We start from the raw sequence: 25,980 nt of genomic DNA, 5'->3' as shown, positions 1-25,980 counted from the left end.
TTCCTCCATGTAAGTAAGATATATTTTAGAACCAGGCAATGCTGGGAATATGAATCTTGGCTTTCTAATCTTAAATCTGTGGTCAAGAGCATTGGCTTGGACTTCCTACTAACACTCCTTAACGAATAGTTTCCCTCTATCTATCGCTCTGAGCTTCTCTTAGCATCAGTAATTTGTCTTAAACATCTAAACCCTTCTTGATCTGAAAAAGTATACATTTGTGAGAATTACTATAGACCTGAAGAATCCATGGGAGTAACGGTGGGTTGTAAAAGCATCTTTCAATAAAGAAGGTTTTCTTGATCAAAGCATGTTTTTAAAAAATACTTTTTAAATTATTCTGGGCAAGTGATTGTATCCTATGGAATAAATGTTCTTTCTAGGACTTTATACATTAAACAGAATGGTATTTCTTACAGATTTACTACACTTTTACTATCAAACTTGAGAACTGTATTAAAGGAAGAAACACATATAACAAATAGACTTTTTTCTCCTGTGGGGCAAGAAGATAAGTGCCTAATTATCAGTCCAGCCAACAGGATCTAAAATAAATATTTAAGGCAAATCTGTGTCAAAAATTATTTTTCTCTCATCTTGAGGTATTCTGTAAGTGTATCTATATAAAAAATTATAACCAAATATGAAACAGGTAGATGGAGTAAATAAATTTCAAGGTCCCTTTATATCCAAAATTTTATGTTTAAACATTCATTCGGTATATAAATATTTTGGAATGTTGCCATTTTTAAATTCACCATAAAGAATTCAGTGCCATTCATTCTGTTTTTATTAAGTACCTATTATGTCCCAGGCACTGTTCCAGCAATTGGGATAATACAGTAAACAAAACAAGGAAGAAAAGAAACCAAAAACTATGTCATACAAAGTCTCTATTTAGTTATCATACTGTCCAGATTATTTTACTTTAACACATAAGTTTTGAGGAAAGCCTTACAGAGAGTTAAAAATACAATTATTGGGGTGCCTGGATGGCTCGGTGGTTGAACATTTGCCTTTTGTTCAGGTCATAATCCCAGAGTCCTGGGATCAAGTCCCACATCGGGCTCCCCAGAGGGAGCCTGCTTCTCTCTCTGCCTATGTCTCTGTCTCTCTCTTTCATGAATAAATAAATAAAATCTTAAAAAAATAAAATTATTATCAATAATATAAGTGTATATATATACACATGTATTTTTCCTATCTAGATTTATACATATGCAGATAATAATAAAGGAATCATTATTTTTGTGTATTCCTATTCAGTATACATACATGAAAACTGAAGTGTGCACTATAAATAATATAACCGGATAAACGTTATCTCAGGATTACACACTTACAGAATGAATGTTTAATGTATTATATATATTTTTAAGTATGTGATTTTTATCACTTGAACAACTTGATTAAAATGTGAAGCAGAGAAAAATAAGTTTTGCTAAGATAGTATAACATTATTCTCCTTCAATTACTAAAACAAAACAGAAAGAACAAATAAACAAGTCATAGATCATTTACAAATAAGGGAAGATGATTTTAAGAGCCTAGATTTTATTCCTAATATTCCATCTTGTCTTATTTTTAAATATAGTTTGTCACTTTTCATATAAAGGAAGAAAGATTACTACTTATTAGTTCAAAGCTTCCTATGCTACAGAAACAATAGATGTTTCAGTGGTAACACCAAAGATAAAGACTATTTTTATAACATAAACAAATACCATTATTATAGCTAACAATCTACAACATTTATTCCTATCAAAAATTCAGTATTCAAATATACTTATCTCTTTTTTAAACAATTTGTTCAAATCTAGATTCTAATGAGGCCCATACAATTTTCATCGTTTCAGTCTCTTAACTTTTAATCTATAATTTCTTGCTACCTTCTCTTTTTTTCCTTAAAATCATTATTGAATAAACATCGTATTTTCCTTCAGAGTTTCCTCTGAAGTCTAAAAGATTTCTGATTGCATTATTATGGTGCCTTAACATATTCTTATCTATCATCTTTTTTCTATTTCCCATAGTTTGTTTTAATTAGATCTAAAGCTTAATCAAATTCAAGTTTATTGGGGTTTTTGAGCAAAATACTTCATAGTAAACGTTATCTTTCTATCAGGAAATATATAACATTTGGTTGACTTTTTTATGATGTTAGCAGCCTAAATTATACTTCATTCAAACTAGAAGAATGGTCATATTCTTCCACTATTTTTCTGTCTAATTTATTAGCTGGAACATATCTATCAAAAAATAATCCCTTTATATTAACTATTTGGTTACCTTGAAAACAGAAAGGGCAGAATAAATGCTTTATTTTTCCTCTTTATTTACCAGTTTTCAAAATGATGAGCTGATTCCCTAAAAACCTCCAATGTTGACCACTTGAAGGGCTTGTGTGTGTGTGTGTGTGTGTGTGTTTGAACAACTCAGAGATTTAAACATATTACATTTATTTTGATCCATTTCAAATACCATCTTAGTTGATGTTCAAATCCTCTCATTCTTTTTGCCAGTGGGAGCCTCTTTAAATTGACACCTGAGCCTTTTTGATACATTCTGGCTTGTTTGGTTACTTCCTTGCTTTCTAACATGACAAGACAGTCTAGGCTCATCTTACACATTTCCTGCCACTAAGAATCAGCTATTTTTCTAAATATCTGTGGTTCTTCTTCATGAGAAATCATAGAGACTACAATCTGGGTAACAGAGGTGCTCAGTGCTGTAGGGTGGATCATTTCTGAGGTCTTTACTGTTAACAAATCTAAGAAATACACATTCTTTTTAAAATTCTTTTAAAGATAAAATACAGCATGAATCCCTACAGATTTATGTCACTGTCCTTTCATCTGTAGCTCTTTTCTACTATGATGAAAATCAATTCTCAACATTTCTGATAGTTTATAACCAAAATGGAAGCAAAAATAACCCATTCATTGGATTATTGTAAGTATTAAGAGGTAATTTAAAGCATTCCATAGCTTTTGACATATGGCAATATGTCAATAAATACACTGTTATCATTTATCACTGTCATCATCAAAATTCTAGTAGAGACCTATCTATCCTGTTGCCACCCTTATACTCTGAGAGAAATCATGTCTTCAGAAACCTGTATGAGTGTGTATGTGTGTGTAGGGTGTGTCTTAGTCCCTTTTGGCTGGTATAACAGAATACTACCAACTGTGTGGCTAATAAACAACAGACTTCTATTTTTCATGGATCTAGAGGCTGGAAGTCCAAGTTGTGGTCACCAGCAGATTTAGTGTCTGGTGATAGCCTACTTTCTGGCTCATATATAGTTCATATATAGTCTTCTTACTGTTTTCTCATTGATAGAAGAGGCAAGGGAGTTCTCTGGTCTCTTATGAGGGCGTTAATCTCAGTCATGAGGGCTCTACCTCCATGAACTAATCATGTCCCAAATACCATCCAAATACCATCATATTATGGATTAGGTTTCAACATATGAATTTGGGGAAAACAGATAAGCAACTTTGTGCTCTAGAAGAATATTTTATTTCAGACTCAACTACAGTGCTATTTAAAACAATGAAACAAATTTGATGTTTGTATAAGTTTACCAGTGTTGTTATGCAGAAATCTTAAAACAGCACTATATTGTCAGCACTGCATAATAGCAAAAGACTAGAAAATGACATTGGTGAAACAAAGTAGAAATATTTCAAAAATTGTGTTATTGAAGTTTGAATACATGTATTTTTTTCCTAATATATCTAACTTGTGAGTCCTTAATAGTTTAACTAAGTATACTTACATGTGCTAAAATGAGTTAGGCTTTTTCCCTTTCCAGTGAAAAAAAAAAAAAAAGTAACACAAAACAGTGCCCTAGATTTTCATTACTAAAACATCAAAATAAAAAATTGCCACCCACAGATTTCCCAGGAGGCAAAACTGCTTCTCTGTAATTCTATATTCTGGTCAAGACTTTTTGGATACAAAGAAAAAGTACACTTACACTAGCTCAAGTAATGGACCACAGACTTCAAACTTTGATGATAGCAAATAATAATACACTCTCCTGTTCCATTCATTTTCCTTCTCTCCTAAATGACTACTTTGTGTCTTCTTCTCTTTCTTACTTTCACCAGAACCTCCTGCCACATTCTTGCTCTCAGCTAATGAATTTGCTTTCTACTTCACTAAGAAAATTGAATCAGGGCAGCCCACGTGGCTCAGCGGTTTAGCGCCGCCTTCAGCCCAGGGCGTGATCCTGGAGACACGGGATCGAGTCCCACGTCAGGCTCCCTGCATGGAGCCTGCTTCTCCCTGTGCCTGTGTCTCTGTCTCTCTCTCTCTCTCTGTGTGACTATCATAAATAAATAAAAAATTTATAAAAAAAAAGAACATTTAAAAAAATAAATAAAATTAAAAGAAAGAAAGAAAGAAAGAAAGAAAGAAAGAAAGAAAGAAAGAAAGAAAGAAAGAAAATTGAATCATTATAAAGGAATTCAAGATATTCCCACCACTACACCTGTCCATCTACCAGCCTACCAGCATCCATGCCCACACATCTGCCTTACCCCTGCCATTATCATGTTTCCATCTAAATATTTTCTTCATCTTGCTCACTTAAGAAGGTGATTCTAGCAATATACCCTCTTTTTCCTATATCACTAATTTTTAGTTCTCTAGTGATCACTCCCATGAGTATTATAAGCATGCTGTTGTTATTTCTTACAACTTGAAAAAACCAATCTTCCTACTAAACCCAACAAACCCTGTTAGCTATCATGCCAATTCTTTTTTCCTATTTGTAGCAAAATTCCTTTAGTCGTATATTTTCTCATGTTATCATAAAACCATTCCAGCATGCCACTCTCTTCCAACATGCCAACAAAACTGCATTTGTCGTGGTTGACAATGGTTTTCACATTGCTGACCTCAAGTGGGCATTCCTCAGCTTTCATGCTGTACAGTTTCTGCAACCTGTTACATCAGGATCATTTGACCCTTCTCCTTAATACATTTTCCTCCCTTGATTTCATTGATTGTACTCTCTCTAGGCTTCCTTCTTACTTCTGATTTTTTTTTCTCAGTCTCCTTTGTGGTTGCTTTCTCTTCATCCTGGATTCTTGATACAAGAGTACCCCAAGACTCATTTCTTAGATTACTTTCTAATCCATGTTCATTTCTTTAGGTTGTTTCATAAGGTTTCATTGCTTTACATATCATTAATATGCTAATTGCACCCAAATATTTATCTCTAATCCAGATTTCTCTCCAAAATACTTTTTTCCTAGACTTTGTATATTCAACTCTATGTCCAAAATGGAAGTCTGTATCTTCTCTTCAAAATCTATAATGTGTAGAGCCCTACTTATCTCATTTAATGTCAGCTCCATCTTTCCATTTGCTCAGGGCAGAAACCTTGGGACATAACTGTCTACTCTCGTTTTTTTCACATCTTACATAAAATCCTATTAGCTGGGACCTCAAAATATTTATAAAATTCCAGCACTTTTTACCACCTCTTGTGCTTCCACCTTGCTGTAAGGTACCATTATCTCTTACTTGGATTACTACAAGAGTCTTCTGACTGGTTTCCCTTCTTCAAATTTTACCTGCATATTGATCATTCTCTACATAGAAGCTAGGATAATCCTCTTAATACATATGCCGGATCTTGTCATGTCTTTGCTCAAAGCCCTCACTCAGAGTTTGAAACCAAATTTCAAATAACAGCCTACATTATTATAAGACCCTCTTCCAGTGCCTCTCTAACTTTATCTCCTGTTCATCCACCTTGCTCATTCTGTTTTAGTTGCACTGACTGGATTTCTTACTGTCCTTCTAGTACACCACGTATCATAACCAGCTGTGGGGCTTTGAACTGTGCTTTCTCTACCTGACATGCTCTTCCACCAATAACCTTAGGGCTAAGTCCTTCACCAGTCTTTGTTTATATGTCAGCTTTCCAATGACACCTGTACTGACCACCCTCTTTAAAATCGTGACCTAAGTACTCTCCCAAGACTCCACATCCTACTCACCTTGTTCTACTTTTTTATTTCTCCATAGTCAATACAAATTATGTTACTTTCTAATATACTATATAATTCACTTGTTTGTTGTGCCCACTATCTATTGTCCATCTCCCTCTGCTTGAATGCATTCAAAGTAAGGGCAACTGAATTTTTAATTTTTTTTTCTACCAATGTGCCATAAATGCTGAGAACCATGCCTGCACATAATTGGCATTCAGTAAATATGTTTTGAATAAGAACACAACAAGTAATCTCACAGACATCTAAGAAAAGGATGTTCAAGGTTACTTGGGAATATCCAGAATTCCAAGATCCTTTAGGCTTTAAGAACTAGGATAATTCCTTGTCCATGTATCTCTCTGCCTTTCTGTTGTTTTTTTTTTTCTTTTTTTCAGGAGCCCTGTGTAACTTTTCCCATGGTATCTGCACTTCATTGTTCATTCTCTGTATATTGACTTCCTCTACTTTCTTATAGCCAGTAATGACTTCTTTGTTCCTATTCTCCCTTTCCTTCCTAAATCATTATCTTTCCATATTTCACTGGTAAATATACTGATTCAGTCTCTTGATGTTTGGATTCCATATTCTTAGCAAAGAATATGTTTAATCCAGCCTAAAGTAGACATGTATAATTATCTATGGCTGCAACGAGGGTATAGTCCAGGTTCAGCAGGGATTGCGAAAAGAAGCAGTTTCAATTGATGTTTGGCTTTTGGTGGGCAGGGAACCCTAAATTTATCTGCTATATCTTTAATATACCATATTTCTAGCATAAGATGTGAAGATAGCTATGAGCCAGATTCAGATTGTATAAGCTCTCCTAGATTACATTACAATTTTTAAGAATTCATAAAATTTTCTAGTAGTCCTTTATAATAACAAATCTTAAAATATGATGTCCATTTAGTCTATCCAGCCACCTATTTGCATAAACGTAGGTAGGCTTACAAAACTGAAAAAATCTAGCAAAGCATCAATCTTCCTTTGCCTTCACCTGATCACATTTTTTTTTTTTTTTTTGGTATGTGTTTGGTTCTAAACTCTGGTTTTAAATTTTACTTACTTCATTCTTGCCCCTTGTATATGCTAAAACCATATATCCATCAGTGTGCCTGGTATTGTGGAGAAACTAAGTTAACTTCAGAATAAGGAATAGGAACTAAAATGGCATGTCAACAAACTAATAACAGAAGCCTATTATTGAGTGACATATTTTTATGATATCAATAAGACACTTTATAAAAGTATCATCATTCCATAAAGCATGAGCCAAGAAGACCTATTCCTTTGTAGTATGAATACTAAATAAGGTTTCAAACATTCTTGTACATATTAAAAAATGCCAAAGCTTCCATATAAATAGATGTCTTCTAATCTGTGTACTTATATATATATATGTTTATTGTGATTTGAGTCCAGTACTTCTTTTTAAAACTCCGTTTCTGTTATATTTTAAACTATATGCCTACTGAAAATGTTTTTGGTTTATTTTGAATATATATGGATGATGAGACCAATGTTACCTATTATATAGATGTTAATCAACAAGGTTTACTTAGTCATTTAAACACATTTATTTAGCACCTACCACGTACCAAGCAGTATCTTAGATGTTTTATATACCACACTGAACAAAATAGGCACGTTCCTGCCCTGTAGCAAGGTACATCATAGTACAGACAGATAATGCAATAAATAAATTTATCCCTGAATGATCAAGTGTAAAGAAAATTAAACAAGGTAAAAATGTAGAGAACAACTATTATGGGGAATCAGGGTGATGACTCAGAATAAGATAGAGAGGCCAAAGCTTCATTTGGAGGTCAATGAAGCTGAAATCTGAATGAGGAACAAAAGACACCCACGTGAAGAGCCACGTGAAGGGAGTATAAGGCAAGTGCTAAGGACTCAAGACAGGGTAGGAACTTCCTGTGTCTAAAGAACAGAGCAGGCCAGTGTAGTTTGGCTAAAAGAGTAAGGGAAAAGTAGCAGAAGTTGACTTCAAACAGGTAGGCGAGACCAGAGTCAGATCCATGTGAAGGGGTTTGTTTGTTTTATTTATAAGGTAAAATGAGAAATGCCTAGAAGCTTTTGAACAGAATGACATGGTCAGGCTATTTTATAGCTCACTGTCTACTATATATTGTAGGGGAATATAAGTGGAAGCTGGGAAACCAGTTAGGCAGTGATAGCAGTTTTGCAGGCATGAGATGATGTAGTCATAGTCTATGACAGCAGTACTGGGAGATGGAGAGTTCAATGAATATATTTCAAAAGTAGAGTCCACAATTAGAGTTTAATTTGGACATATGGAAATGACAGATTTGCAGATATATATGCAAGAGGAGAGGTTCATTATCTCATACATAGATTCCAAGATTATAGAGTTCCATAGCTTCCAAGGTATCCTACATCTAAGAAAATATAAACCTATATATGTCTAAAGACATTGTTGAATTATTAAGGAATTTTTCAAACTCTGTAGAGCAGAATTTCTCTCCAAGCATGGACATGCAGTCCATGCATCAAAATCTGCTGGTATACTTATTAATGTACCTATACAGTTAGTCTACACAATTAGACTCTATAGATATGGCCCAGCATTGGCATGTTTAACAGGTCTTGGAGATGATTTGTTGCCTCACTAAAATTTGAGGATACTGCTGGGGTGAATCACTCTTTAAGTCCCAGGGCTGTTATATTAAATACCAATTTGCTATGTTGGTAATATTAGTCCTTTATTTTCCCCTTCATCGTAGAAGCCATTTGTACTGTAAACCATAGTTCTATAAAGATAATGTGGTTTGGATGAAACTGCCCCTTGAATTTGAAAATCAATCGAGTTTTTCTCCAGTCAGAAAATTGCCCTATTATCTACAATTGCACAATTCTTAGGAACTAGGAAATAAATTTTAGTAGTTTGGTTTCTTTTTGTTTTGCTTTATGAAATTTTTGTGGATAGTTTGTTTTAATGTTATATGCTAAAAAAATATCCGAGCTCTATATAGAAAAAGTACTAATAAAAAAGTTGATTTGGATTGGTAGGAACAGTATAAGTGTCATGTACACTGGACTTACATGATGCCAAATCAAAGGTATTACTTTATTTATGTTTAGACATTCAGGCAGTTTGCCTTAAAAAATCTGGTTTGCAAATGTTCAAAGTACAAATGCTCAAGCTGCAATTCTGGAGGCTGGCAACAGCTTGAACAAATCACCTACACACCCCACCATCTTGCTTTTTTAGTGTTTATTGGTGTAAAATCACTGACCTAATTATAAAAATGTTAGGAGAGACACACAGCTCCTGGTCCTATTAATAACCAATGGTGGAAGAAAAGGGTTTCCCCACTTACAAACAAATTGTTTTTACCTAATTTAAATAGCAAATTAGTAGCAGAAGTATGGAAATGTGCTTCTGTGGATTTTTTAGGATGGAAACTCATGGATTCTGGTAACAGATTTATTCAGAATATATTTTTATTTATTGGTTGGTTTGTTTGGTTGCCAACAGAACGTCACTGTTTCTGGCATTAGTACTTGAATTTGAATTATTTCAGGTACAGGATCATACTCTCCAGTTCAGCACTGTCCTCAGGACTTATATATTACCCATTTTATTGGACACCTGAAGCATTTGAGAATCTTAGCCCTTACTTGATTGCCAAATGTTTTAACCTAGTGCTGGTAGAATGAGACAGCTAAAAATCAGCTTCCTTACTTTGCTACTCTGTTCAGACCCTTCAAGAGAAGGAATATTACTCTAACACATATTAAAGATTGTGCCAATTATTTACTGAAGATAAACATTAAAATGATTTACCCAATGTTATTTATTGCTGGGTAACAAACTACCCTAAAGCTCAACAGCTTAAAAGAGCAGGCATTTATTATGTCATAGTTTCTGAAGGTCAGAAATCACAAATCAGTTAGCTAGGTGATCCTGGCTCAGGGTTTCCCATGAGGTGTGGCCAAGTTGTTGGTCAGGGCTGTGGCCTCATCTGAAGGCTCAGCTGGGCAAGGACCCATTTTGTTAAGCTCACTCAGAGTTGGGACAGAGCTTGGTTCCTCATAGTGTTCCTGTTAGACTGAGGGACTCAGTTTCTCAGTTGGCTGGAGGCCTCCCTCCATTCTGACCATGTAGGTCTCTCCACAGAGCAGCTTACACATAGGGGAACCTGAAGAAGTGAAGGAGAAAGAAGGAGACAGAGAGTACATTCAAAACAGAAGCCTCAGTCTTTGTATAACATAATCTCAGAAGTGACTATACACTTCTGTTGTATTCTATATCACTAAGTCCAGCCCACGCTCCAAGAGACAGAAGTTAAGCTTCACCATTTGTGAGTAGCAATATTAAAGAATTTGTGGACATTTTATTAAAATCACCACAGTAAGCTAATTCTCTATTCAGCTTGGAACAACAACAACAACAAAACTATAGAGATATAAGGAGGCTACACTTAGCCTGGCTGAATTTGGGTCATATCTTGATGACTATTTAGTTTTAAGCATCTTATACATGTCCTATATTTCATCTTTGGTGTCAACATTTAAAAAATTATATTTAAGGAATGATTTTATTCACAAGCTAGGTGTATAATCAATAGTTTAGAAAAGTGCAGATTTGCATCAACATTGATCAAGGCTTTAGGTATTACATTAGCTGTTTTCTTAACAATTCTATTTTTTAAGATGAAAATGTTTTATTCCATGTTAGAAGCTCCAAATGTTAAATGCTTGGCTTGCACTAATGATGTCACTTTCAGGGTCTTCTTTATATGAAATAATCTGCATAGGTATTTAGAGACCAAATGAGAATTGGCAATTCACTGCATTCACATATGTACAATTTCCACCAAATCGATGGTCTGATATGGATGGACAATCGTTTCAATTGTATACAAATGCATTAACTCCTTTAAAAAAAAATACACAAGTATTTCACTGCACTGAAGAACCAAATGATTTACATTTAAATTCAAGAATCATGCACACACACACACACACACACACACACACACTTAGTCTAAGAAATAAAAATGATCTTTCGAGGTCCCTTTTCCCTACTAAAATAGGAAACAAAGTTGCTAGTTTTGGGTAGTTCTTAATAATTTAAATTAAAATGAATTATTTGGAGCTATCCTTAAATTTAACCAAATCTCAGATTAGAGATCCTCTGAAACAATGACCCAAAGTGTGATCTACAAGGCCACTGGAAAGTTGGTGAGACCTCTTCAGAATGTCTTCAAAGTTAAAGTTCCCTTCATAATAAAAATAAGCCTTTATTGGGTTTGTACACTTTCATTATTTCAAAATGTACAGTCATGTTTTCCAAAGGCTCCATGAAACAAATGATCACAACCTCTGAATGCAGAAGCAAATATGAGAATTCAGCTGTCTTGTTAGGCCAGCCATTAAACAAATTTACAAAACAATGCCAGTCTTCTCAGTTTTTGTGTTTTGTAAGATATAGCTACTATTCACAGAAATGTCATTTATATTAATATATAAGTAGGATCATTATTCTTTTAAATAAATTAATGAATAAATATTTTTAAATATCTGTTTTAATTTCTAACATAGCATATATTAATAGGTACAACCGACATAAACAAAGGCTTTTGGGAGTTCTCAATATTTTCTTTTAATATAAAAGGGTTCTAAGGCCAAAAATTTGAGGACTGTTTTTTAGAACCACTTACTTTTTTAGGTATTAAAACTGAGTTCTAAAGAATATACAGTTTATATACAGTATGCAAAATTCTACAGCTGGTATGTAGCAGCACTGGGATAGGAACCTAGGTGGGTCTCCTGATTTGGGTTATGCCATATGGCTGAGCCTATAATGTTTATAAAACCAGCTGGAGATTCTCTGAAGCAATACCTCGCTGTATGAATTTTATCCTGCAAATGAAGGTATGTGTATATATATATATATATATATATATATATATATATGTTTTTCTATTTTCTACAGAACCTAGTATCCTCTATTAGCTTTTACTAATTCATAATATACCCCCAAACCTAGTGGATTAAAACAGAAACCATTTATTATTGCTTAGGAAGCTACAGGTGAGCTGCGAGGCTCTTAGCCAGGCTCACACATGGTTCTCAGGCACAGGCTTGGGGCTAGTTGACTGCTGTGATGTCAGTGAGTGGCCACAGGTCCCCCCCTTCCTCCACAGGCTAGGCAAGGCCTTTCATGACAGCAGGATTCCAAAAGACAGGGAGGGGAAGCTGCCAAACCTTCACTAGCCCAGCTCAGACTGGCTCAGTGTTACTTCTTTGATTAAAACAAGTGTCAAAAGCAGCTCAGATTCAAGGTGTAGGGAAATACTTTACCTCTTCTTGGGAGGAGCTGCAAAGTCGCATTGCCAAAAAAGGCATAGATACATTAAGAAGGATGATTATGGATATATTACTGTGATATTACAGAATAATTTGAAAATAGGACTTTGAATAACAGAGATGGTAAATAGAGTTACTGAGGAATTGGACCCTGGTATTGAGAGGAATTTAGTTCAATTCCCATTTCTGACATTTGAGCAAGTCACTTAACCTCTTTAAATTGTAGTTCCTTCATCTATAAACTGAGGATAACAGTTTTTGCATAAAAAGGATTAAATGAGATCCTGCTTGTGAAGCACATGGTGGCTTCACACAGGAAATGATTTTAAAATGTTAGCTAGTAGCAACTTTAAAAATCCCTTGCAGTAGATCACCTCAATGAATTATTTCTGACTCCCCCAAACAAAACAGCCATATTTAACTATGCATATATGTTTATAAGAACAGCTAGCATGCATGAGTATCCAAAGCCTCCCTCCTGCTGTTCACATATCTCCTCACCAAACACAATTCCAGTGCATCTTGGCAAATGTACTAATATCTGGTATTTACTACCTTTCCACTCCAAGCCATGGATATCAATTTGAAGAATGTGTGCTCACTGTTTGAATGAGAACTCACAACTGAGAAGAGTGTATTTGATAAGATTCCTTACCAGATAATTTAAATTAAACTTATTTAGTGCTAATACAGGATATTATGGAAGCACAGAAAAGGGGGCTCATATCTGGAGTTTAAGAGCAGTGTGAAAATTTTTCTTACTAGTCAAGACACATACTGGGATGCCTGGGTGGCTCAGTGGTTGAGCATCTGCCTTTGGCTCAGGTTGCGATCCTGAGGTCCTGGGATCAAGTCCCTCATCGGGTTTCCCACATGGGGCCTGCTTCTCCCTCTGCCTATGTCTCTGCCTCTCTCTCTGTATCTTTCATGAATAAATAAATAAATAAATAATCTTAAAAAAAGAGACACATGCTAACAGTCCATTTCACAGACCAGCCAGTCATTCAGACTAAAAAATCCTCTACAAGATCATCCTGCCTGATACCCTTCAATGTGTGAGTCTCCAGCTGACCCTTGACACTGTGAAGGTGTGTGAGAGAATGGGCTAATTATGATGAAGAGGCCCAGACCACTTCCAACATCAGTAAACTAGGCCTTCACTTTCTCTGCCACCCCTTATGAGAAAGCAAATGGGTTGGTATAACACATGATGGCATTTTATTACACAGCTGTGCACATCTCCTAGGCCATCCAATTGGCCTTGTTAATTTAAATGTATTCCATTATCACTGTTCAGCTAAGAAACTCTTCCATGTGACTAAATCCCTTTGTCACTGGGGAGCATTATTCTATTTTCACTGTAGGTATTGGCTGCCTCTGGAGGCTCTTGCAGCAGCATGGTTTTCAAAATCTGCTCCAGCCTGTCAGCTCAGAGAAGGTCATGACCAGAGTCATGACCAGAGTCATGCCACTCCAAGAAACTGTTGTTCTGTTGTTCACCCAAGAATGATAATATGTATTAAAAATCTGCAACACCAGCAGGTTTCTTTTGACTCAATGGCCTTTGCTTCGAAATAGCAGCTGCCTCTTATGGACTGCTACCAATGGCACTGCCTTTCTTTTAGTGACTCTAAGGCTGGTGCATGGGAATTCAATGTCCCAAGTCACTAATGATGCTCAAGTTTGCAGTCCTACCACCTTGCAATTCAGTAAGTAGCATTTGCTCATCACTCCACTCACAGGAGTGGGATCTGGTGAACCACAGCTAAAGGGATAGCATGTTGACAGTTCAGTACAGCAATCTTACACCTGTTGGCTGAGACCAACACATCCACAAACTCTCTGATGCAGAACTGGCTGTGACAACTATATGAGTAGAAATTCAAGCAGAATGCTGTGAAAACAACAGGAAGGAAAGACAGAAGGAGTTTGGGAAAGGTGCAAGTTGAGATTGGCCCTGAACTTGTACAGAAATTTGGTATGAGTGAGGAAAATATTTCAGTTAGCTGAAATAACTTGAACCAATGCCTGGAGGCCAAAGGATTATGAGTATGGGTAGAAGATGGGAGCTTTGGAAGAGGAAGAAGTGTTACAGAAGATGAGGCTGTGAGGTATATAGAAGCTCCATGATAGAGTTTTGAATGTCTAAATGAATAATTTGCTTTTAAATCGGGGCCTATTTGAGAAGGCCGTAAAGAAATTCTTTCCACATTTTTGCTTTCTATTTTGTTATGGTTTTTAAGGCATAGAAATGACATATCAACCTGTTTTTAAATGAAGTATAACAGCAGCATGTGTAGCACAGATTAGAAGAAGGGAGGAGGGAAACCTGAAGGCTGTTGACTTGTCCATTGAAGAATATAAACAAATGATACAAAGATCTGATGCCAGAGTGGACTATTCTTCATCCTAAATATTCAAATAAAACTGGTGTGAATACAAATGTGCAGAAACCCTTAAGAGCTGTCTCCATCTCTCTGTTCTATGCTATTGGTGACTGTAAGCCAGAGCTTATTGAAGAGAACCAGGTCTCTGGATAAAGACAGCATGAGAAACATCTCCTCTTATCTCTTATAAGAGAGACAGAGGCTAGAAGAAAATATTTTAACCTTGGAGCTATAAAACTTTTGTTCAGAAGATATATTGCTCATCTCTTGGTCAGGCTAGATACTGGACATCCCTTGCCTGATTGCCATGGCAAAGTAAATGCCATCTGCTCTGCAGTGTTCTCCTAATTACTTATTCTGCAGAGGTAAGTCCATGTGGGAAACACCATCTACCCTCCCTGGATGTTTATTAGAACTAAGGAATCCTGTGCTCCACCCACTTAATCCGAGTTCACATTTCATTTTAACAAGATTTCCGGTGATTTCTGTTTGTGTTACATTTGAGAAGCACTGGCCTGTCCGTTTAGCTAAGAGTTCTCTGCTTCTTCCATGTTACCTCAGGACTTAGGACTCATGCATATGGAAGAAGCACGGTTGAGTAGAGGGGAAGAATCCTGGTAACCATAACTCAGTCTAGTTTACATGGTTCTAGACAGAACCATGTAAAGAGTTAAGGCAGTGCCCAATATATAAGGGCTGTGAAATGGCAGTCGCTCCTGTTGTTGTGGCTATTATTATTATTATTGGTTTCTCTCAACCATCAGCTTAATTTCTTGAACTCTACAAACATAAGAAAGTTTAAGAAACATATCATGGAGTTACATTTGCAGGAACAGCCACAGAGCACCCTGCTTCCATACAAAGAAAACAATACTGAATTTTGCAATGAAATCTAAAAATTATCTTTAGAGCACAAAGTCTGACATTTTACTTGATTATGATCTATTGCCTATCCTCTTAAAAATATTTGAATTTGAAAATGCTAATAACAACAAAAAAAAATAAATTATCTTTGATGTAGGTTAAACACCAGGCCATGACTTGATGGTGTTCCTTACTAAGATGCCACTTGGAAATCAAGTCTGACCTACCCTACACTGATTAATTTGAGCTTCAAGGCCAAGAAATGATTTGACAGCAGAACATTTGTGTCTAGCAGTCCATCTAAAGAGAAGAGTAAAGAATAGGATGCAATTAAGGAGTCAGAGTAATCACTCAGAGTGTCTTCGGAATACTTTAATTGCTGAATTTGAAGAATTGTAGTTGACAAGTGAGTTTCTCTTTCTCCCTCTTGAAAAATTCCCACAACTAATTAGCATTGATTGTATTCAGTCTTGCACCTTTGCACAACATATAGGAGTCTGTGTGGAGAGTAGTCCATTCTGATTGTGGACTGATAGACTTCTAATTGTGGTCACTGAGTTAGTCATGTGACAAGGGTTTACTTTCCTTGAATGTTTGGTCATGCTACTTCCCTGCCATGTTTGTCTGCCTTAAAAAACAATTTGATCTCTGTTGCTATTACAAATGTTTTTTTTTTTCTTTTCTTCTGGAAACTTCTGGAAGGAAAAATATATATTTAATCCACTAAAGAGCAAGATATGGTCCCAAGGTACTATGTGCCTTCTCAAGTACTGACCTTGTTTTAGGGGAAACATAACTAAATCACCCTAAAATCTGTGAATAACTTCAGCATTTTATGGAACCATTATACTGTGTAAATTCTTTTTTATATCCTGAAAAAACAATGTGTCTGGTCAAATAAGTGAGGAAAATTCCAGGGGTAATATTAAGCCAATATCTTCTTTATTGAGAGATATCCTAAACTGTACTGTGTTGTTTGTGACTAACAAGAGGCTGCCCAAAATATTCAGGTACTCCCAAATACATTTACTGTAGATCCTTTTCCATGAAGCATATCACAGGATTAGTATTCCTCAGAATATAAATTAAGTTTTAAGAATAGTTACTAATATACTGATAATAGCAACCACATAAATTTTAAATACTAATAGGAGAATGGCATGCTATAATTTTTACAATGAGGTGTTCAATTCATAAAAGCTTTTAAAGTACTGTGAGAGATACATAGAAGGGCAGAAAATTTTAGATAAAATAATTCTTAAAAATTGAAATCATCCATGACTAGAGTGCATTGTCCCAATAACACTGGCCATAATTCTCAGACATCACCAGTTGGTTATGATGACTGAAAATTAAGTTTAAAGCAACTACAGAGGCACCCAGAAGGCTCAGTAAGTTAAGTGCCCTACTCTTGATTTTGGCTCAGATCATGATCTCAGATGGAGACCTACCTCCAGCTCTGCACTCAGAGTGAAGCTGCCTTAAGATTGCTTCTCTCTCTGTCTGTCTCCCTACCCCTCCCCGCCCCATGTATGGCCTTCCATGGGCATGTGTTCTCTCTCAAATAAATAAATAAATAAATAAATAAATAAATAAATAAAATCTATAAAGCAACTACAATGTTACTATTGCTATTTGGCTACAATGGGAGACAGCAAATAAATAATTACCCTAGAATGTTTAACAGTCCAATTAGGGAACAAAGTTTAAATAAATAACAAGAGAACAGTAAGTCATTTTAATTTCTCACTAGGAAAAAAACTGGTGGCATTGACAGTTAATTTCTTCTAAATACTCTCACCAACCCCTACTGTTTAATATCTTGGTATAGGTTCATATTCCCTACACAGTAAAATCCTTCTAAAATAAAATATTTACTTAGGAGAAAACAAAATAAATAAGTAGACTGACACTAAAGAGAGAAAAATAACTTTTTTTTTAAAATGCCCTGTTATATAATAGGATAATGTCACAATTGTGAGAATATTCAATTACTATATGAATGTTTTTAAAATGGCACTTTTGCTTCTTAGATCTCATATAGTACATATCTTTATTAATATTTAAAAGAGGGCAACCCCGGTGGCTCAGTGGTTTAGTGCTGCCTTCAGCCCAGGGTGGGATCCCCTATTGGAGTCCCATGTTGGGCTCCCTGCATGGAGCCTGCTTCTCCCTCTGTGTCTCTGCCTTTCTCTCTATGTCTCTCATGCATAAATAAATAAAATCTTTTAAAAAAATATAAAACAACATATCTATCATTCATATCTCATATAGATTTTTAAATTTATGTATTTATTGGGATGTCTGGGTGGCTCAGCAGTTGAGCATCTGCCTTTGGCTCAGGACATGATCCCGGAGTTCCAGGATCAAGTCCCATGTCGGGCTTCCTGCATGGAGCCTGCCTCTCCCTCTGCCTGTGTCTCTGCCTCTCTCTCTGTGTCTCTCATGAGTAAATGAATAAAATTGTTTTTAAAAAATTACGTATTTATTCATCCTGATCAGAACTTTAACATTTTTATACAATTTTAATTCCTTCAGGGAAATTCCAGTAAATTTATATTTTGGTTTATTCATAGGCCATCTGAATTTATGTGGGTTATTTTTTTAATGATAACAATACAATATAATTTAGTGACTCAGGTTCTGGAATCCCATGAATAAAATACAAAAGATAAATTTAATTTGCAAGACATTGAGAAGCTCCACTGCATCTTTTCCTGATATCTTTTAAAAGATATCTAAGTATTTTTCACTCTTTATTATTAGGAAAGCTATAAAAGTTAGGTCATATATATTTGCGTGTGTTTAATTTTTCAATCACTTTGAGATACCATTAAATATTCCTTCAGAGAAGATGAAGAACAAGAAGAGGAAGAGGAAGAAGAGGAGGAAGAAGAAGAAGAAAAACTAGGTCTGCTCTCAGTTTACCCTACGCAGTATATTGAGCTGGCTTTTGAACTTGACCACTCTGGCACTGTCATGGAGTATTGGTCTTTCATCTTCAAAAATCAGTGATGCAAGAGCCTACATGTGCTTTCTATTAGCAACATTCTATCCTTGGTTAACCCAAAATGAAGTCAAGAAGATTGGGATTTTAAAGATCGGTAGTAGCCAAGAAGTATTAAAATGTGCTGCTCCATTATTTCAGATTCCAACATCTTAGACATCAAAATAAACTTCAAATGTTTCACTTTCAACTTCTAAACAGGTTGGAGGGTTCTGTGTCCAAGTTCCTCATGTATTCATGAAATAGAAGCAACGTGAAATGCAACTAAATATGAACTTTGAATTCATTTTTCTTTTCAAATAATTTTTATTTGAAAAGAAAGTATTAGCTAACCTTTTTGAGCATCTATCAGGTACTGTTCTAAGCATTTTATAAGTAACAATTCATTTTCCCTGCATAGCAATTCTATGTAGTAGCTGTTGTTGTTGTTAAAATTTACAGATTAAACAATGGAAGACAGAGAAAGGTTAAGCAACTTGCTGAACTATCACATCAGGATAAATATATAATGAATCCTTGGATTTTTCTTAAGGGCTCTATTACTATTGGGTGACTTTTTTATTCACTCAGAAGATATTTATTGGAAGCAAGAGACAGAAGTATAAACATTATGAATACTCCACAATGCCAAGCATTTGGATGAGCAACCATCACCCAAATCCGCACATGTATATATCCCAAGTGACTCTCCTCTGCCAGGTATTATCTAGCAAGCACCATGTCAAATAGCTGGCATTTTGACAAAAGTCTATATTCAATAATGATATTTTTACCTGTTAAGCAATTATTAGGCATCTCCTATACAACTGTATTGAAACACCATAGATATTCCCATGCGTCTGCCTATGGGGAGCTTCAGTGATAAGGTCTGTAATCATGAACAAGGGAAGGTAAAAACTGAGGTAAGGAAGGTGGAGGACTAGAAACACATTCTTCACCAATTTAGATTGTGTTCTCTCTTGAAAACGTAAGAGTTGACTTACTCTCATTCTTCTTTCATTCTATATATATATATATATATATATATATACACACACACACACACAATGGAATATTACTCAGCCGTCAGAAAGGATAAATACTTACCATTTATATTGACGGGGATGAAACTGGAGGGTATTATGCAGAGTGAAGTAAGTCATCAGAGAACGACAATTACCATAGAGTTTCACTCATATGAGGAATATAAAAAAATAATGAAAGAGACCATAAGGAAAGGAGAGGAAACTTAGTGGGGAAAGATTACAGAGGAAGACAAACCATGAGAGACTCCTAAATCTGGGAAACAAAGGGTTGCAGAAGATGAAGTGAGTGAGGGTACCTGGGTGACAGGCATTAAGGAGGGCACATGATGTGATGAGCACTGGGTGTTATACCATATGTTGGCAAATTGAATTTAAATTAAAAAAAAATTAACAAGAATGGCTTCAAATTATAATGAAATTCTGGTGGTGTATAATCTATTAACTCTCCACAGTTTTGTTTTTTTTTTTATCACAGTTTTGATTATAATATAACTTATGATTTGTTTGCAAGTAAACAAGCCTTTTTAAAAACAATTAACTTATTTAAAAGCCTATAGATATGGAGCCAAAAGTTCAAGTTCTCAGGAACTCTTCCAAAAATATGTATTTCTGCATCAGATAAAGATGGCTGCTCTTATGAGCAAAGAGGAATGCAGATATCTGGCAAAGTTAAGACGTTGAGCTGTGCTATGTTTGATACAGGTTCTCAAATCAAGAACAGTATAATTCTTTTTAATTTAATTTTATTTCATTTCATTTCATTTTAGAGAGGGAGAAAGAGTGCCGAGTGAGAGCGAGCAAGCGAGAGAGAGAGAGAGTACACACAAAGGGGGGTGGATGCAGGGGCAAAGGCCTGACTCCAGTCTCCATCCTGGGACCCTGGGATCATAACTTGAGCTGAAGGCAAACACTTAACCTGCTGAGCCACCCAGGTGCACCAAGAGCACTGTAATTCTTTGAAAAATAATCAATTTCCACTTTTTGGATATTGACTTGCTCTCTTTGGAAGAAATATGATTTAATGAATATTATAAGAGCTAAGAGTGAAAGGACTGATATTTTAGTCCTGTATTATACTAACTTGCCACATGTCAGAAGGCAAACAACTTAACTAGTCTTTTTTAACTGGCTTTTTTTTTTTTTTTTTGCTTTAAATTGGGAAGTAATATCCGCCCTGCTTACCTCCTAGACTTGTAAACATTCAACTCTCTAGATGCAAAAGTTCTTTGAAGACATGTATATGATATACAAATATAATTTGTGCTTTGCAGGGGAGACTTTGGAGGGTGGGCATATTTTTCATATTTTTATTATACAGAGCTCTATCCCAGCAGCTGTGCAGTGATGAGCATGCTAGGTGCTCAATAAATAACTGTTGAATAAGTAGAAACATGTCTCCAAAATGTACTGTGCATTTATAGTGCACACAATATGTTTGTATTTACTCCTTAAAACTATGAGAATTACTACTGTTCTGGGTTATTTGAAGGGGATATTTTTGGAATTGAGATATGCTGCAAAATCAAACTTGGAGATAATATCTATGAATATTTAAAAAATGATGACTCACTTCTTCATAATTGCTACTCTTCTGACTTGAAACCAAATATATTATAATTCAAAAATTTTGTATGGGGGAGTTCGATAGCATTTAATACTTCATTGATAACTCCAGCTATATTTTTCTCTGCTTTGGTCTTCTCCTAGGGTACCATCCAGGGTCATGTAATAATATGACAATATTTGAGAAAACGAGATTCATAATCAGATGAACCAAGGTGCAAGTCAGAACTATATACTATTTCCTACTTGCAAGCTATTAATTTCAGTAAACATTTGTAGCTTCCTGTGGGCCTAAGTATACTGCCCTCATGAGATTCTGGGGAAAACCAAATGTGGTGATATACTTCAGGTACCTAACATGATACTGAACATAGTAGCCTTTGGCTGTGACTGTTATCATTAACATAGTTCATCTTTTAAATAAGTATTTTTTTTCTGTTTTGTTTGTTGTTTTGTGTACCTATATATGTGTGTATGTGTGTGTGTGTTCTTCTTTTTACAGATGGATATACCACTGACGACATTGAGTTTTACTGGCGTGGGGATGATAACGCAGTAACAGGAGTGACGAAGATTGAACTTCCACAGTTCTCTATTGTGGATTACAAACTTATTACCAAGAAGGTTGTTTTTTCCACAGGTTTGTATCAGGGAAGAGGGGTAAGGGCAAAGGGGCTTGAGCACATTTTGTCAAAAAAGTTCACTTATATTATGATTAGAGTCCCAGGGAAAGATGATGACTAGAGATTTAGATTTACTGAAAACCTTCAGTTCCTCCTCAAGCTCACTGCTCACTGGGGACCCATACATTTATTTCCCAGGAGGCACCCCCAACAAAGCTCATCTACCAAGAATAAATTAATAGTTAGAGACAGAATACAGAAAGAGAAATTAAGACAGAACTCCTAATAACCTGTTGACAAATACTGGGGAGAGCCGAGTAATGGTTCGCTCAAGTCTGACTATGATGAAATTCTCTAGAGGCAGTAAGGTAGAAGAATTCCACATTTTCCTTAAGGGTTAGGAATTTCTTTATGTAGTCTTACCTTCTGTTTTGGAGGTAAAAGCCCTTCCAGATGTTCAGATAGATTATGCTGCTGCTTTCTCCACTGTTACTCTTCCAGCATTGAGGTCTTAGGTTGTCAAATTTGGTTTTCGTCAGCATAAAATTTTAACAAAAAAGCTCAGGAAAGTAATACTTTGCTATATACTCATTAAAGGGAAAAAACAATAAACCCACAGGAATATTTCTTTTTATGTTGTTCTTATTGGAATGAATTCCCCAGGCACAGGAATAGCTAGTACTGTAACCATACATTTTTAATCATACTTCTGCTAAGGACTCTGGCACTTCCTTTCCCTGCAAACTTCTTCAAGTAAGAGTTGTATGACTTAGTAAGAATATAATGTAGCCTCTAGCTTTAAAAAATAATTATCAGAAACTTTTCCTAAATTTGAGGTCCTTTGAATCCCTGAGACTATAGAAATGAGTTCACACTTAAAATATTCTTTCTTCAATATTATGACATTTACTTGAGCCCAAGATAGCTAGATGGTTTTCTTTTAATATTAGGAAGAATATCACTCCCAACAGACTCTACTTATCACTGTGACTTTTCTATGTTCTAAGACTATGTTCAGTTATGTATCTTGTTTAAAAAGTTATTAAAGAGTAGTTCCCCAGGTCATCACAATCAAAGGACCCAGCTTCAGGAATTTGATCCTGAATTTGATCCTTTAGTTTTGTCTCCCACAAATATTCTTTGAAAACAGGGATTCTCCACTTTTTGATGAGTTAGGAATCCCTTTAAAACTTTGATAGAATCAATGGAATTAGAAAATAATATGATCCATATACACGAAAACCTTCACAAAACTTTAGGGAGTTGCCCTAACATTGATCCCAGATTTACAATGAATTCTATGGCTTGTGAAGAAACTTCCAAAATATGACCAGACTATGCAGCCTTATTCTTATATACAAAAACAAAAAATCTGACAGTATGGCCTTGTTGAGAAACCACTGAGGTAGAACAATGGGGCTGTTCCAAATTATCTTGTCTTCATAGCTATAGAGAATGAGTATCTTTGATCCAGTGCTGGAGGCTGAACATGGAAGATCTGAAAGTCTTTTAATTACACGGCATCATGGGTGTACTTAACACTGAGTCACTCTTGCTAATTAAAAGCCCAGTGTCCTCAGACTACTTTTGCAGGAAAAAGTGTGCTTCACCAGGAGCTAAAATTGAATTTAAGGAAAATAAACAAATGATTTAGGGTCCTTAAAAGGAAATATCCTATAAATACTGATTGATAATGATGATGTTCTAAAATTGCCTTTCTAGGTTCCTATCCAAGGTTGTCCCTCAGCTTTAAGCTTAAGAGAAACATTGGTTACTTTATTCTGCAAACATACATGCCTTCCATCCTGATCACTATCCTCTCCTGGGTCTCCTTCTGGATTAATTATGATGCATCAGCTGCAAGAGTGGCATTAGGTAGGCTATTTTCTAACTGCTTATGGAGCGTGACTCTGTGTGTTCATGTGTGTGTGTATGTGCAGGCATGTCCACTCGCATGCTTTCTTTACCCTGGTATTTATGATGTGTGGCAAGATTGGACTATGCACATTACAAGAATTTGGCTGTGAGACTTTGGCTTATCTAATTCAGCATTAAATCAATTAAATACAAATTAAAACTCTTTCATGTCAAAATTAGTTAACCATATAGCAGTTGGTAATGAAATTAGTCCCATCAGTTTAATATTTTTATTGAAGCATAGTTCATGTAATATCACTTGATAATTGTTCAATTTGCATCAGTAATTCCTTACCTGGTAGAGCTCCTTCCATCTTTTCTTTTTTTTCTCTCTGAGTGGAAGACAAGGAAATGTATTATGTAACCAACAGAGAGGAAAAAGACTTCTAAAGTCTTATTAAGATTTTGCAGTAGCATGGTAGAGGGCAGAAGACAACAAAGTAAGAGTACTGGGAAATCATCCATAGCGCTGCTTATCTTGTGCTTGATTTTTTTCTATTTTTAATACCAGAGGAAGAGAATAAATTATATTTCATGAACATTTTTATGTTACTAACTCCAGATATAGTAAATTATGATATTTTACACTATTTTTATTATTTTGAGTTCTGACTAAGCCCTTTAAAATGTTGGGCTGTTAACTGCTCCACTGAAATTTCAATTCAATCATCACTTCCTTAGAGAAGTCATTCATTTATTCATTCCACAAATATTTGTTGAACACCTACTATGTGCCAAATTTACTAGGCACGAGAGATAAAACAGTGCCCTTATGGAAGATGTGCCAGCAGTAAAAAAAACAATAAACTTATTTTGTTTAACATGTGAACTAGGTAATACAGTAAGTCTATAGAGGGAAATAAGCAAGATGTAGGGGCAGTTGGATATGCCAAGAGGTACAGTTTACAATAATAATCATTGTTAACTTCATTCAGAAACTATCAATGGAACAAATACTTAAGACAGAGTTACTTAGATGTCTGAATAGGAATAACCCAGCCTACTACAAATGCCCTGATGGAGGAAAGTGCCAAGGATGTCAGTGAGGTGGCCAGAATGCAAGAGGGAATTCAAGGGTCAAGATTAGTTGGGGAGAGGGGACTATAAAATTCTGAAGCAGTTGCAGGGCCATGATAAAGGCTTTACTTTTATTCTGAGTGAAATTAGAGAGTCATTGAGTGAAGAGGTGACATGATTTGATTTCAGATTGAAAGGGATAACTCTGGCTGCTGTGTTAAGGTGAAATTGTGGTGGTTCAAGATGGAAAGAAGTAATAACCTCCTGGATTGAGTCTAGTCATCTATGATATATTATTTTAAAATACTAGAGAACTTCCCTTTGTAAACCAACTGCAGTTATAATTCATATTTATTTGGTTTGTGTTGTCCTTTTTCTTCATGGTACTGAAAGATACATTGAAGAAAGGTCCATATCTAATTTTGCTTCTGTTATACCTGTGATATTTCACACAATGAATGGTGTTCAGTAAATATTTGCTGAATAAAGTAATGAATGGAATTTGTAAATATCATATTATTCCAAAGTGAAAATCTACTGTCAATTTTATGTCTATTACAGGAATAATAATAAATTATTTACTTTTTTAAAAGAAATTTGTAAAATGGTTTTTAATCTGAGTAATTTATTACTTGAGTCAGAAATATCTTAAAATGAGACAAATAAAAAGCAAAGTCAGCATTTTTAGTTTTATAATATACATGTTGAACAGAGTAATCTAGTTGAAATAATGAAAAGATAAACAAAACTGGGAAATGTTTCAAAATGGCTGATGTTCTAGAAAAAATACAAAAACTCTAAGACACCTAGATCTAAAGCAAGAACAGAGTTTTTCTGGCCCTGTTCAAAATCAGATGTGCAAATTTATTTTTTCTGTAGCTGTTTTATGAGCATGTAGAAAAACAATACAAAAACTATTTTCTTTTTAAAGAGATAAAATTAAAGTGAGAAACTTATACTCCCAAAAAATCATAGAAATGAAACTTAACTCAGCTTTCTGAGTCAGAGACACCCATTCAAATGTTGATTTTACAGTTTCCCATCTGTGTGATCTTGATCTCTGGGCTCTATTTTTACATCATTATTTTGCTATAAAAGTCGAACTTGTCATACTCTGGGACAAGTTCAGGACTCTGAACTCCCAGTGCTTTTACCTGGCCTTTCTCTGTCTTTCCCTCCAATTATAGAGGGAAACTGCTCTTCACTGTTGGA

At 35.3% G+C, this 25,980-nt stretch overlaps 1 protein-coding gene across 2 annotated transcripts in view; it reads left to right on the top strand.

Annotated features, from left to right (window-relative positions):
• The window catches only part of GABRB2 (gamma-aminobutyric acid type A receptor subunit beta2), a 241,771-nt gene that overhangs the window by 173,356 nt on the left and 42,435 nt on the right, over window positions 1-25,980 (top strand). For both annotated transcript variants that reach the window (XM_041746851.1, XM_041746852.1), the window contains exons 7-8: window positions 21,714-21,851; window positions 23,557-23,709. In XM_041746851.1, the coding sequence (XP_041602785.1) occupies window positions 21,714-21,851; window positions 23,557-23,709 (291 nt within the window). The remainder of the gene's footprint in view (window positions 1-21,713; window positions 21,852-23,556; window positions 23,710-25,980) is intronic.

Source organism: Vulpes lagopus, chromosome 3 (assembly GCF_018345385.1).
Source record: "Vulpes lagopus strain Blue_001 chromosome 3, ASM1834538v1, whole genome shotgun sequence".
Lineage (NCBI taxonomy): Eukaryota > Metazoa > Chordata > Mammalia > Carnivora > Canidae > Vulpes > Vulpes lagopus.
The sequence above is the reverse complement of the archived record's forward strand: the minus strand, read 5'-3'. Positions and strand labels throughout refer to the sequence as shown.